Source organism: Vitis vinifera, chromosome 6, assembly GCF_030704535.1.
Source record: "Vitis vinifera cultivar Pinot Noir 40024 chromosome 6, ASM3070453v1".
Lineage (NCBI taxonomy): Eukaryota > Viridiplantae > Streptophyta > Magnoliopsida > Vitales > Vitaceae > Vitis > Vitis vinifera.
The window spans coordinates 24,279,400-24,293,064 of record NC_081810.1 but is presented as its reverse complement, the minus strand read 5'-3'; the positions used below and the strand labels follow the sequence as shown (position 1 = coordinate 24,293,064).

Below are 13,665 nucleotides of genomic sequence, written 5' to 3'. Positions count from 1 at the left end.
GGGTTTTTATAATAATAGAACTTCCCTCCACATCTATATCCGAACCAAAATTCCCTCCTCCCTCCCTTCCCTCGTTTTCTTCTTCTTCTTCCCTTTCTTCCTACCTTTTTTAATCTCTTTCAGATCTCCCTCCAATTCCCATCCGCTTCCTCCTCTGCTTTTCCTACAATTCGCCTAACCCTAACCCCGATCCCCTCCTCTTCTCCATCTTCTTCCCCCATGAACCCTTCTTCTCAGCCGCCTCACCAGATCATGCACCCTCCCAAGCGCCACCTCCCCTTTCCGCCCGCCCGCCCGCCCTTCGTCCCCTCGCCCGGGGACTACCACCGCTTCTCCTCCTCCGGCCGCGTCCCCGATCACGAGGCCGACGAGGCCGTGGTGGTAAAATCTCCGGTGAGTTTGCTCTGGGGATCTGTTTGCCTCGGTGTTTGGAATTGGAAATTGGTTGGCTGTTGACTGTGGGAATTGTGTGTTCCTTGCGGTTTGTATGTGAGTTTGGTTGTTTGTGCTTTGTTCTGGAACTTAGGGCGCTGAATTGTGATCAATTGAGTAGAATTGGACCTGTGGTTGAAGGATTTTGGCGTTTTTATATATTGGATTGCAAGCTGGGAAAGGAACAAGTTAATTGTAGTTCAGAAAGTTGTTAGTAGCAGTATTGGGGTTGTCGTTTTGCATAAAACTCTACACGGGGTGAGATCTATTATAAGCTCTTCTTCAAGTTTATGTGTCTTCTCCCATCCTTCTTTCTGGTTCTTGCTTTCTTTCTAGTTCTTTGCTTTATGGTATGACAGGTTGAGAAGGTTCTATGGGTGTAAATGTGAAGTTTTAGTTTTTTTCGTCAATAGCTGAGGCATAAGGGGTTTAAGTACCATTTGGTGCATTGAAAGATAATTGTAGTTGGATGATTAGGTGATCTATTAGTTTAAAGATTTGGGGCGTTTTGATAAATGGTTGTTGGGCCATTGCAATGAAGTGGGATTATATTATGAGTGAATTAGAGTCCTGGATGGTGATGATGTTCTCAGGTGTAGGTTTTATTTTAGAATTTTAGACCCTTGTTCATCAAGCTTACCAGAAAATTGTGGTGGGTCTCCTGTGGAGGGCTATGTTTTAGGATGATGTTTGGTGTCGGATGCTCTTTTTGGTAGCTTGATGAACTTTCTGGAACAATGCAAAGAGAGATGCAAGGTTCTCATTGTTTATCCAATCAAAAAGTTTTGTTCCCTTGTCTTTGTGTTTGATTCTTTAGAAAGCCTGGGGTGTTTTACTTGAGTTTGACCATCTAATCTGTCAAATTACTTGTCACCTTTCCATTGGGCAAAGATGGGGGTTTTCTTCCGAACAAAGATTGTTTTAAAATTTATTTTTCATATTTTTAGCCATAAATTATCTGGTTTTAAGGTTCTTGATGCCTTTCCAATTTGTGCTTCGCAAGGTGGACATCAAGCCAGTGAATCATTTGTGATTTGTTGCCCTTTCTCTCCTGCCATCTGGTTATTCAACACATTTCATTTTAAATCTTAAAGAATGCATCCATGTTTATTGCTTATATTGACATTTTGTTGATATTAGAGTGCTGCACAAAAAAGTAGTAACATAAGCTCAAAATGCACATTCCTAGAGGGAGCACATAGCTCCTGTGAATCAATAATTAGAGCTAACTTTTCCAATATTTAATAGATGGAGAAGTTTGTAGTCTAGAGGCCAGACTCGACTAGGTTTTTATCAACTTAGAGAAATCATATTCCCTTGTAAGGTATCTAAATGAGTTATGGAAAGGAAAGGAGTTTCAAATAGACATGCTGAATTGACCAATGATATCCTTGAGGAAGTTGTACATGGGAAAAGCTTAGCGAGAGAGCTGTGAGTTCAATGACAGTGGACTTACACTGGGATTATCATCTAGTTCCTACCTTTTTGCTTGGCTTTTGGGAGAAGAGGTAGTTTGTACTTGTTGGTAATAAAGAACTCTTATATTAAAATAATTGGAAGTTCTCTTAGAGCATGATAGTTTTTGGTTCAGAGTGATTTGTGCTGTGTATGGCTCTTACATTGGTTTGAATGGTAATGGGGTCTCTATTCCCCCTTAGATAAGCCTTTTGAAAGGTCTATGCTTGTAACAAAAGGACTTTTAAAACCAGCCTAATGTTCAAACTGGGTAAATGGTGAAACTATCAGGTTTAGACTGGTTTAGAATGGAGCCCCTCAAGACTGATTTCCCTTTGTATTTTTAGTTATTTTGAGTTGCTGCAGGTAAGCCTGCACTACACAGATAAGAAAATGGAGATGGAATTTGAAACTCGTCTGACATAGAAGGATATAGAGCGTCCATGACAAATCTTCTTCGTTCTGTAGTTGCAGTGGTGTACAGCATAATTAAAAACAGTTAAATCTTTACAACTGAACTCATTTCAGAGGTCAAAGGACTCAAATCAAAACAAATGGAAAGGAAGCAAAGAAGATGGTGGTAGTGAACTTCTTAATTTCCTTTCTTATTTCCTTTAAGAGCTGTGTGATATAAGTCAAATCGGTTCTGAAGCAATAATCCAAACCTAAGTCATGGTGAACCAAAGTTACAGGTTCTGGATTTCCCATTCTTCAACTAATATGGTGAGGTGAATGACCATATCCCATGCATCGATTATGTTACCATGTGAAATAGGCTAACCTTAAGGCGGTTACAAGAAGCAAATAAAGATGGGTTGGGGCTTTTACCTATTTAAACTTTTAAGGAGGGAATGATGAATTGGGGTTTATGGCACATTTGAATAAAGCCATAACTTCAAAAGGCAAAAGAGAAGAAAGGGAGAGAAAACTGTCGTTTTTTGATAAGCACACAGAAAATATTATAAATAGGGAAGAGACAAACTTTAGTCTTACTAAGGCCTTCTAGGAGAGTCTCAGTTAGAATAGAAAATAATCAATACTCACAATTGAAGAGAAAAGGAGAGATAAATCTTAGCATCTTACAAGAAAATAGCTGAATCTCACTATCAAAGAGAAAAAAGATAAAGGTGAATCTTGGAGTCTTATTAAAACCTTATAGGAGTCTCACCTAAATAATTATAATAATAATGGAGACTCATCACTAATATTTGAAAATTATGCAAAAAATATTTGTAATTTATTATATTCCATTCTGTAACACTTAGCCTTATTTATTTACTTTAGAAAGCTTTAAAAGAACTTAATAAAATCATTAAAAAGAAAAGAAACCCAACCTATATAGTATCTGTTATGACTTTAATTTTTTTCCTAGAACTAAAAATCCACCAAATAATGGCATTAAAGTATAAATTGTCATTTCTTTGCAAGCAGAAATTTTAAAAATACTGGAATTCTCATAATTAGAAAGTTCCAGTAAAGTTTTAAATTCAAAATATAACTTCTTGAAATAGAAAGCTTAAAAGCTCAGAATTTTCTTTGTGAAAAATTACTAGTGAAGAAGACTTTCTAAATTCTAAATTTGTAAATATGACTTAAACAACCAACTATTGCTAACTTTGACTTAAGAACCCAAATCTGCGAAAGGGCAAAATAGCATTTGCTTCCTTTTTGTGAATGAAACACAAGTGGTTCATTCCCATAATTATGGCTCAAGGAAAGGCCAATAAATCTTGTGTCTTGAGTTCATTCTGGCTTCTAAGCTCGACCCCATTTGTGAAGTAGTTGACTTTCCCTAAAGGAAAATGATTCCTAAATTTGACAAAATGCTTAGTGTTGTTTCTCCTTCAAAAATGGTTCCCTTAACAGCCATGCAAATTTTATGCGTAAAATAGACCATTTTCTTCAATATTGATCAGAAAGGTGAACTCTAGTTAAGTTTACATGTAAGGTGCAGTCATATTTATGAACTAATTTTCCTTTACCTTGATATGCTATCTTCTCATAGGCCTTCACTTTTAACCTCTGCTTATCTTTTTTTACTTCTGGATTACAACCCCAAAAATCTGCCAGCCTGCCTATAAAAGAAGAGAATTGTTTAGTAGATCACTTTGTATGAGGTTCTATATTTGCCAATAAGTTTACTTCGTGTTCTTGTTCCAACTAGGTAGAAAGGGAAAAAGAAGAAAAAAGATTACTAAGGCAGTTTTTTGTGGAGATCATGGACAAGTGCCTCACTCTAGAATGGTTGATTTGCTTCCTAGCTTCTTGCAAAATTGCATTTCCTCTTTTGAAGTTGATGGTAGTTTATATCCTGCAGGCTTTTATAGTTATGGGCAAAGAACTGTACATGTTAATAATAAAAAGATTACATACAGAAACAGGAAAATCAGCATAGTTCTGGTAGTCTGCAGAAAAGGGTAGTTATACCTTGGATTATTTCTACACTAAGAAGTTACAAGTCATCATTCAAGTGGTTTTGTCCTTCTACACCTTCTGTCTGTTGCTTGAAAAGTGCAATGGTCTGCAGTTTTCAGTATAACTATACCAAATGCATCTTTTTATGATGCATAAGCAAACTGTTGAAAGCCTATTTATTCATAAACTCCTCTTTATTGGGAAGCATGTGACACTATGCCATGAGGTAGTCTGAAGAAGAGGTCATTCAGCCAAAACAGCTCAAACTGGTCTTACTAGCTGACATCCCAGTCCTTGGCCCATTGACTCATATCAGTGGCTTACATAATGTACCCTGCTACCTCAGACCTCAATGTTTGTTATACTGATTGCCATATAAAGCAAAGGAATATTCTCCAGCTGCTTTGTGAATTGCTAAGATTATTGGCCTTTTTTTTTGAAATAGATGTAAATGAGATAGGAATTGAAATGTAAATTAATTGATGAATCTTGCCTATCCCAAATTTCTTTTCCTTGTAATTACAAGGGGTGTAAAATAATAAGGAAATCTCAGTCCCTGTTTATAGGATGGTCATCAATCAAATGGGCTTTTCTTGAAGAGTTTTAGATGTTGGTAAATGTCCACAACTAGCTTCTCCTGTTACTAGTTTTGCATATATTGGTGGAATGTAAGCAAGCAAAGAGCTGCTTGAATCTGTCTGCAGTTATTATGTCCATTCCAGTGGCAGTATTATTCATACAGGCTGGCATCTGCTTGCATCTGTAGTTTTTGGTGGTTCAATGGGGTCATTCATATGGGGTGTTTTTACTAAATTAATTTATTATTATCTGCTATGAAAGAGTTACAAGCATGTCCACAATTTCTCCATTAAAAAAATATTATAATCTTATTGCTTTCATTAAGAGGTTTACAACCTAAATGATATTTTTGTTGACAAACTGGGTCATTGTAACTATTAGTGAAGTTTTATCTTCAAGGAATTCTTTTTGGCAGGCTGGGAAAACTTTTACTCTTCTTTGCTTTTGCTTGGTGTAACATCTTCAATATTTTGCCTCATTTAATATTAGGCTGGTTTTCCCATTGTTAATGCATTTTTTTTTTCTTGGAATAAGTTCAATATATTTTTCAGTTAATTATATGATTAAATTTTATTGCACATGTTGCTCATTGCAATTTACAAAAACTATATGGTATTCTTTAGCAATTAAAGCGGAAAAGTGAACCCGATTATGAAGCTGAGTCTAGCGAGTGGACTGCTGTTCCTGGTTTTACTGAAGTAGTCAACAGTCCTGTCCAGACACCTGTATCAGGAAAAGGAGGAAAGGCACAGAAAACATCAAGGATTACCAAGTGCAGCAGGTCTGGACCTCAAACTCCAGTATCTAATGCTGGTGAGCAGTTTCTGTCAAAGATGTGTATATTTGGCTCCCAAATTTTTAATTCTGCAGCATATCCAATGAAAAATTAACCATCAGAATCAACAAATCCCTTGGTTCTACTAGGATTTTATTATCAGCATGAACATGAATAGAGATTCTCTTATCAGCATGAACAGTTCTCTTTTGCTTATGATCCAATAGTGAGCCATGGTAGACTGAGAAGAGAAGCCAAATTTACTGAGATGCTTTCTCTCAATTTGCAGGTTCTCCTGGAAATAATCTTACTCCAGTAGGTCCCTGTCGTTATGATAGCTCACTAGGTAAGTAAATGATTGCTTATCTCTTTGTATATGTGTGTGAGATTTTTTTTCCTCTCTCTCTCTCTCTCTCTCCTTTTAGTCTTTTATTGTTGTTGTTGTTATTATTATTATTATTTTTGAGTTTGAAAAAAGGTGGAGTTTGTTTTATTTTTTCTATAGATGTTTTCATTTAATAGTTTGTGGGACAGCCAAAGTGGATGCCATAAAAGTGACAACAATGTCCTATGATTCTCATTCAGGTCTCTTGACAAAGAAGTTCATTAATTTGATTAAACATGCAGAAGATGGTATTCTTGATCTAAATAAAGCTGCCGACACTTTAGAGGTGCTATTTTATATCTAACGCAATATATCCTGTGGCATAACATCCTGTCAATTGAAACGTTTCCATTATCACAGGTACAGAAGAGGCGTATATATGACATAACAAATGTCCTTGAAGGAATTGGTCTCATTGAGAAGAAGTTGAAGAATAGAATTCAGTGGAAGTATGAAAATATTCTGTCATTTACTTTTTATTTAAAGTTGTTTTGAAATGTTAATAATTACCTCAACACGTGAAGAATTACTCAAAAGTTAATTGATTTTTGTAGGGGACTTGATGTCTCGAGGCCAGGAGAGGTTGATGAAAATGTTACTAGTTTACAGGTATGCAGAAGTAGGTAAATTGTTTCTTGGCATGCACACTGTCTTGATCTTCATGGGTGTGTTTGATCACCGTAATTGGTACTTCAACTAAACATATCAAGTAGTCCTACTGTTTAAGTGTGTTTTACTGTGCAAATAGTATAAATGAGATGCCAGTTAAAAAACAGACTCTACTTGAAAATCACTTAAATTTCTACAACCATGGTCATTAAATACTTAAGAGAAACATTTGCTCTCAGGTTTTTAAAGTTTTGTAACTTTTGATTATCACTTTTAATCATTGTTTATAACCAAATTCCTTTTAATTTTCAATTCTTTTATAACGAATTCTAAGGGTGAGGAATTTATCAAAGTTGTAAACTCTCTTCCACTTTGTCATTTTGATTAAATAGGAAAAAAAATGATCATGCATATAAGTTTATTAGATTCTTTACATTAAATCATCTACATATTTCATTTTTTAAATTATGAATTATATAAAAACAGTTGAATTTTTTTACTGTATTCTTCAATCATCACCAAAAAAACATAGTAGTACATGTGACATAGCTTAACATATGGTTCTTCATAGAAAAATCTAGTAATTGTTTGTGGATTAATCTGTAAAACAAACTTTTCTTTTCTTTTAATTCTTTTAATTTTTTGTTTATCAAACAGTATAACTGAATCTGAATTCATTACTTAAATTTCAGATGCTACCAGTGGCTTTTTATTTTTGTACATTCAATAATACTTGCAGTTCAGTATTCAATTTTCAGTTTTATTAAACACCCCCTCTTCAACTCTTTGAGAGAGTTTTATTCTTTTTGTTTTATTTTTTGTTTACATTGCCTCTGCCAATCCTATGGTTTTGATGGTCTGGGCCCTAAATGAAGAACAATTGTGGTAACTGGTAATTAGACAGCAACCAAGGTTTAGTCAAACAAATATTAAATCTATCTGAAGTGAGCAGAAAGCCAAAGTAGGTTTTGGCTAGCTGACTGCAATATCTAGAAAAAAGCTGTGGAATTGAGTTCATTGAATTGCATGGGTATATGCAACATTCAGGGAATGGTGGACCATCTGTGATATTTGTCACCACTGGAGAGAACTGGAGAATTTGGAAAGAAAAATTGTTTGCATCTTTCCTAAACTTGCAGGATGTGGTCTTATGAATAGTTTTTCCTCTGCAGGAAGAAGTTGAAAACCTTTCTATTCAGGAGCGCAGATTAGATGCACAAATAAGGTAATGTGAACATTCCTATGCTAGTACAGTTCTATGATGTCTTGCAAGCTCTGGGTTATGCTGATGCTTTTAGTCTGTTGCAGAGATATGCAAGAAAGATTGAGGGACCTGAGTGAAGATGAAAACAATCAAAAGTAAAATTTCTCCCCTTGCTCCCATCAAAATTCGGTTATTTAACTAGTGGTGTGTTAGTTTGATCAAGACGATAACTATTTCTACACTCTTACTTATCTTAGGTGGCTTTTTGTCACTGAAGAAGACATCAAGGGGTTACCCTGCTTCCAGGTTTGTTTCTTCTTTGCTTTGATTTGGTGGTTTACAGTAATTGAGATTAGAATGTTTTCAAATCCCAAGAATTTGCTCGTTTCTGTTTGGCTGATTGTTAACGGGAGTCTGTTTGTATTGTTCCCACCAGAAAGAAACCTTGATAGCAATTAAAGCCCCACATGGCACCACACTAGAAGTCCCAGATCCTGATGAGGTAAATCAAGTGCAGAGAAGATCAAGGAAAAGTTCATCTTTTGTGTCTTAACATTCCATATTCCCTAAGAAATTTTGTCCTTTGCGTGTAGGCTGTTGATTATCCTCAGAGGAGATACAGAATAGTTCTTAGAAGCTCAATGGGCCCTATAGATGTTTACCTTGTCAGGTATTGTTGCCTTTTGGTTACAACACCTGTTTTCTATTTGCAGGCACGGGATAACCATTATTCTTATTTGGAAGTAAGGATGATAAACTATTTGAGACAGGCTATTCTGTTCTGATGCCTTGTCTTTTCATTCTCTTAATTTTTCTTGATATTGGTTTAGTCAATTTGAAGAGAAGTTTGAGGAGATTAATGGTCTTGAGGCACCTCCAAGTTTTCCATCAAGTTCAGGATATAATGAGGACCCAACAGCAGCAATGGTAACAGAAGAGAGCAGAGGGAAGGAGATTGAAATACAGGGACAAGATGCTCATAGAATGTCCTCTGATCTTAATGCGTCACAAGATTTTGTGAGTGGGATAATGAAGATCGTTCCATCAGATGTTGATGTAAGTCTTAAAACTTGAATTGTTATGGTTAGCATGGTTTTAAAAGCTTTGTGATGATAGAGTCTGCTGAAAAGGGATTAGAAGTGCAGGTAACATGCTCTATTTTACAGAATTGGAAGGAAAGAAAACCGTTGCAGTTGGATCGATGGAGATTGATAATTTTTTCTTTGTCCATTGTTTTTTATACAAGTATAAACCTTTTTATGCATCATTCAGCAATTATAAATCAGAGTTCTTGTCGGAATGAGGGTTCTTTCAAATGGAAAAAAATCTGTAACTTTGCTTTCTTTTCACTTCAGTGAAAAGGGAAGAGTGATGTTTTTAACCATGAATGTGTTGCATGTGCAGTTAAATCATGTAAGCACCCAGGTGTTCTAAATATTTCCTGTTTCCTTGACAGAGTGATGCAGATTACTGGCTTTTGTCAGATGCCGATGTGAGCATCACAGACATGTGGAGGACAGAGCGTATCCTCTCAATAATATATTGCGTATTTTCTTTTTATCTACTTTCCTCATCTTTATTTACGTGCAAGTACAAAGTTCCTTGACTCTCAACCACAGCTGGAGTTGAATGGAATGAGTTAGATGCTCTTAATGATGACTATGCAATGGCTAATGTCAGCACACCACAGCCTCAAACTCCACCATCTAGTGCTGCGGAAGTGCCTCCTGCTGCCAATACTCCAGGGAGGTGAATTAGATTGGCAAGCAAAACAAATCATGGATACTTGGGGAACCAATTAATTCCATCCATCTTCCATTTTCCTGATTCAATTGTAGAGGTGGTGAAAAATTTGGAGGTTGCCTCCTCATTGCTCCACAAGAAGGCATCTCAGGAAGTTTAGAGAATGTGTAGATGGGGGAAGCTGGTTCACTGTACAGTAGGCTAATACTATACATGATCAGTCTGATTTAGTAATGAATAGAAATATTATTTGCTCTATTACAATTTTGCCTCTGTATATTGTTCTATGGCTTGCTTTCTCCTCCTCTCCCCCCCCTTTTGTACGATTGACTTGAAATTTGGTTATGTCGGTTTTAGGTAAGTAATGAATCAAATTACATGAGCATCTTATGTGATGGCAGAACTGTGAAATGCGATTTTCCGTTTCCCTTTGGGCAGCACAATGCTGCTTGAGTACTTGGTACTCTTTGATGGTACTTGATGTGGATGCTGTTTTGCTCAAATCAGGTTAACCTGCTACTTTTTAAAAATGAAGTATCCTAAGTAAATGCTGTGCTTGTCAATGGCTTATAGTTTTGCTGTTTAAGTTAAGTGTGATCCTGGGACATTTCACCATGGATTATCAGAATGTCTAGTGCCTTTAAACACCTTTTTAAGTGGTTCATGCTTCCTCATAAACTGAGACATGAGTGCTCTTCTTATATTACATTGTCCATGTCCAGGAAAAACTTGAATTCAAATTTACCTGTTTCATTTTCTATGAATTAGGTTTGAACCAGAAGTAATTTTCTCTTATTCCTTAGCTTCAATGCTAGCAGAGCTACTTAGAGACCACAGTGAGCTTAACAAGAAATGGGTTGACAAAAAAAAAGGTACCAATAATCCTGCCATGCAGAACTTCCAACATGTAGCAGCTTGGTTGCATGCCTAAAACAATAAAAAAATTGATGGCCTTGACATAAAATTTTGAAGGATTCAGATTATTGTGAATGCAAAGTTGTACTCTCGTTCAGGCGGGCAGAAGCATCGACATTACTATGAAAAGAATGATTTCATATTAAAAAGGAAAAACAGAGAGCATATTACATTAGGAGGTAGGAGGTAGGAGGAGGTAGTCATACGCATACAAGTTAATTCTCCTTGTCAACTATCTTCCCAATCCAGCTGGCCACGATGGGAGTGAGAGCTACGGTGGGTGGGAACCTTATAGGAGATGCAGCCTTATGTGCAGCATATGCCAATGCAAACGTCCCTACTTTCTCCCCAGTCGCATCCACAGATATTCCCACCTGCAACTCAGCAATCAAGACCATTGCTCCCAAACCTATTATTTTTGTATGGAGGAAGCTTAAAGTTTGCAATTCAAGTACCTTTTGCAACAGAGCTTGGACATCCACTCCTGCATTGATTAGTGCATAACAGAGGGAGAAGGAGATCAAGGAGAGAGTAATGGAGGTGGCCAGGTATGCTCCCCCATATTTTGCTAGCAGCTCCTTAGCTTCTTCTCCTTTTGATTTCTCTCTTTTGCCTCCTTCCTTTTCTTCATCTTTTGAGCTGAATATCTACACTCATTCAATAAATTCAACACCAAGTAGGAATACAGGAATTAGATTTATGGTCCACAAGATTATTACACATAAATTCCTTTTCATCTAAAGATGCAAATTTTTTCTTAATTTTACTACACTGTTTTAATTTAAATTTTTTTGAAGAGTTACCATTAATATTCTACTGATTCTATTGAATGGTATTCAATAGAGGAAAAAAAAATAAATAAATAAAAACAGATGCAAAGCATAAATTTTTCCTTGGTGAGGGAAATGCTGAATATATTTTAAAATCCATGGCTAGTCGACTGGCTGCTTAGAAAAAGGTAGGAAAGACAAATATAAAAATTCAAAGATTATGCCTCAAAAAGAGAGAAAAAAAAGGAAGTAGCAATCTAAAAATAATAGAATGAAGTCACTGCCTATCATTTTCTGGGACTGCACTTTGTTATTAACATAGCACTAATTTCTTGTTCTGCAACCACTGAATCACCACACTAAAGGGAGTTTTCCGATACCCCAGATTGATTGCATAGAAATACAGAATAAAAATCAAATAATTTTTTTTTTTTGAATATTTATTCGGCACCCAAGACAGCAATATCCCCCATTCAACTCTCTATTCAAGTATTTCATTCGTCGGAAACCTAAAGAATGTGGAACTCAGGATTCAGAATCGTGCTTTCTTCTATGTTTTCCTCAGTTTTCTCGCCAACCAAAAGGAGGGTAATTGAATATATAAAACCTTGAAACTCATCCAAGTGAAAAAGGAGAAAACAGAGCTTCACTGTAGAAGGCGGTAGCAGTATGAAATAATTCAATAAATCAATAAAATTGCAGCATTACAACCAACCAAAATCAAAAGAAAACGAGGAGAAGAAAGAGGAGTTAGATGGGCACCTTCCAGAGACCAGCTTCAAGTCCAAATTTCTCCGTAATTTCCTGTGCTGAAGGTGAAGAAGATGGAGAAGGAGAGGGGGTTCTGATTTCCTCAGTTTTTTCTTTGATAGCTCTGACTCTAAAGCAAGTGAAATTGGGTTTGGAGGGAGGAGTAGAAGCAGAGCTGCCGATTCTGAATTCCCTAGTATTTATCGAGAGAGAAGCAGATGAGAAACAAGTGCCCAGCAGAGCTCCTGCCATCGCTAGCTATTCTAAATTTCTAACCAAAATTTACATCCAAGCTGCTCATACTTTCCAGGAGATAAACTCATTATACTAAGCTACTGAGTCTAGGACACAGCAGGAAATATGATATATAATTGTTGTATTACTTTATTGCCCTCTAACCTTTAACATCATTCCCATTGCATGGGCCCGGAATTTCGCTCTCCTCAACAATTATAGAAAAAAATATAAATAATTGAAAAATGTTACCAATATATAGGATTTAAGATATAAATAGATGAGATTTAGTACATAATGATTCTTGAAAATGTTTTTAGCTTAAAAAATATTTTTGAAAAAAACTTAGGTGTTTAACAAATTTTAAGAAATATTTTTAAAAATCTAAAAAATCACTTATAATATTTGAAAGTCTTTTGTTGTGTTTTTTTGGAAAAAGATTTTTTTTTATCCGTTTGACAATGATTTTAAAAATTGTTTTTAGACTAAAAGTTGTTTTTGAAAAAAATAAAAAAAATTAGATGATTGATAATTTAGGAAACATTTTTAAAAATTTGAAAAATCACTTATAATACTTTTTGGAGAAATACTTGATATGTAATCATTCTAAAAACACTTCTATTAAAGACATCTCGAGTAAAAATATTGATTCTTTTAAAAATATTTTTAGAGAAAACACTTTTATTAAAATCATTTTAAATAAAATCATTGTCAAATATATTTTAAATTATGTTTGATAATGATTTGAAGAAGTATTTGTATAATTTTTAATACTTAAAAATAAAATTTTTGAATATTAGAAAGGTAAAAATGTTTCCAAAATCACTATAGAATGAAATATAGTCTCTAGTCTTAATTGAATTCACCAATAACTTAACAAATTAAATTACATGAGTTTTCTTTCCTCCCCCAAAAGTTAAAAGCTAACTAAATTTTGCCTTAGTCGAATTAAATAATTCGATGTTTGAACTTGGGGTTGGGCTGAATATCAAGGAGGGAACTTGGAGAGGCCAACAAGGCAACCAGCGATGGAGGGTTATTTTGGTAATTACCACTAGGATGGCCTTTCTTAAACCTATGGCCATGAGAAGGGACAAGTAGCACTCCATTACATTTGTTAGTCAGTAGTAGAATGCTATGGCTGACGAGGCAGGAAGATTAAAAGGCTTATCTCTTATTTTAGGTGGTGCAACATAAAATTCGGAAAGCTACGTATATCTGTCTCAAAATACTAGTAGAGATGATGTTATTTTCATAATCTGTAGTCATTTTGTGCATAACCATTTTTATTTTTTTCACTTCTAAATAATATGTTTATTGTAAAAAAGGCTGAAATTGACATTATATATTTACTTACTCCATATAATCCTCTAGACTTTGATTTAATTAAATTATTTAT

General features: G+C 35.3%; 2 protein-coding genes across 4 annotated transcripts; one reads left to right on the top strand and one right to left on the bottom strand.

The window, feature by feature from the left end:
* Positions 1–9,992, top strand: LOC100245057 (transcription factor E2FB). 2 transcript variants are annotated; one of them, XM_002272437.4, is made up of 14 exons: positions 1–393; positions 5,505–5,694; positions 5,946–6,002; positions 6,242–6,327; positions 6,402–6,490; positions 6,596–6,650; positions 7,823–7,875; positions 7,959–8,009; positions 8,112–8,160; positions 8,291–8,356; positions 8,448–8,524; positions 8,685–8,910; positions 9,311–9,377; positions 9,474–9,992. In XM_002272437.4, exons 1-14 carry the CDS (start codon positions 220–222, stop codon positions 9,605–9,607), a joined length of 1,374 nt encoding a protein of 457 aa, XP_002272473.1. In that variant the 5' UTR covers positions 1–219; the 3' UTR covers positions 9,608–9,992. The 2 variants fall into 2 exon arrangements, with proteins under 2 accessions (XP_002272473.1, XP_059593658.1); XM_059737675.1 differs by lacking the exon at positions 1–393 and adding an exon at positions 1,026–1,188.
* A 558-nt stretch (positions 9,993–10,550) lies between these two features.
* Positions 10,551–12,381, bottom strand: LOC100258627 (uncharacterized). 2 transcript variants are annotated; one of them, XM_010653549.3, is made up of 3 exons: positions 12,045–12,381; positions 10,968–11,159; positions 10,551–10,886 (listed from the first exon to the last, which is right to left on the bottom strand). In XM_010653549.3, exons 1-3 carry the CDS (start codon positions 12,282–12,284, stop codon positions 10,728–10,730), a joined length of 591 nt encoding a protein of 196 aa, XP_010651851.1. In that variant the 5' UTR covers positions 12,285–12,381; the 3' UTR covers positions 10,551–10,727. The 2 variants fall into 2 exon arrangements, with proteins under 2 accessions (XP_010651851.1, XP_059593659.1); XM_059737676.1 differs by having other exon boundaries at positions 10,551–11,159; positions 12,045–12,361.
* Between the last annotated feature and the right edge of the window lie 1,284 nt (positions 12,382–13,665).

Coding starts and splice junctions, on each gene's coding strand:
- LOC100245057 (XM_002272437.4), top strand. CDS start 220: ATGAACCCTTCTTCTCAGCCGCCTCACCAGATCATGCACCCTCCCAAG. Junction 8,161..8,290: donor AGGGGTTACCCTGCTTCCAG/GTTTGTTTCTTC, acceptor TGTTCCCACCAG/AAAGAAACCTTGATAGCAAT. Junction 8,911..9,310: donor TCGTTCCATCAGATGTTGAT/GTAAGTCTTAAA, acceptor TTTCCTTGACAG/AGTGATGCAGATTACTGGCT.
- LOC100258627 (XM_059737676.1), bottom strand. CDS start 12,284: ATGGCAGGAGCTCTGCTGGGCACTTGTTTCTCATCTGCTTCTCTCTCG. Junction 11,160..12,044: donor TTGAAGCTGGTCTCTGGAAG/GTGCCCATCTAA, acceptor GAATGAGTGTAG/ATATTCAGCTCAAAAGATGA.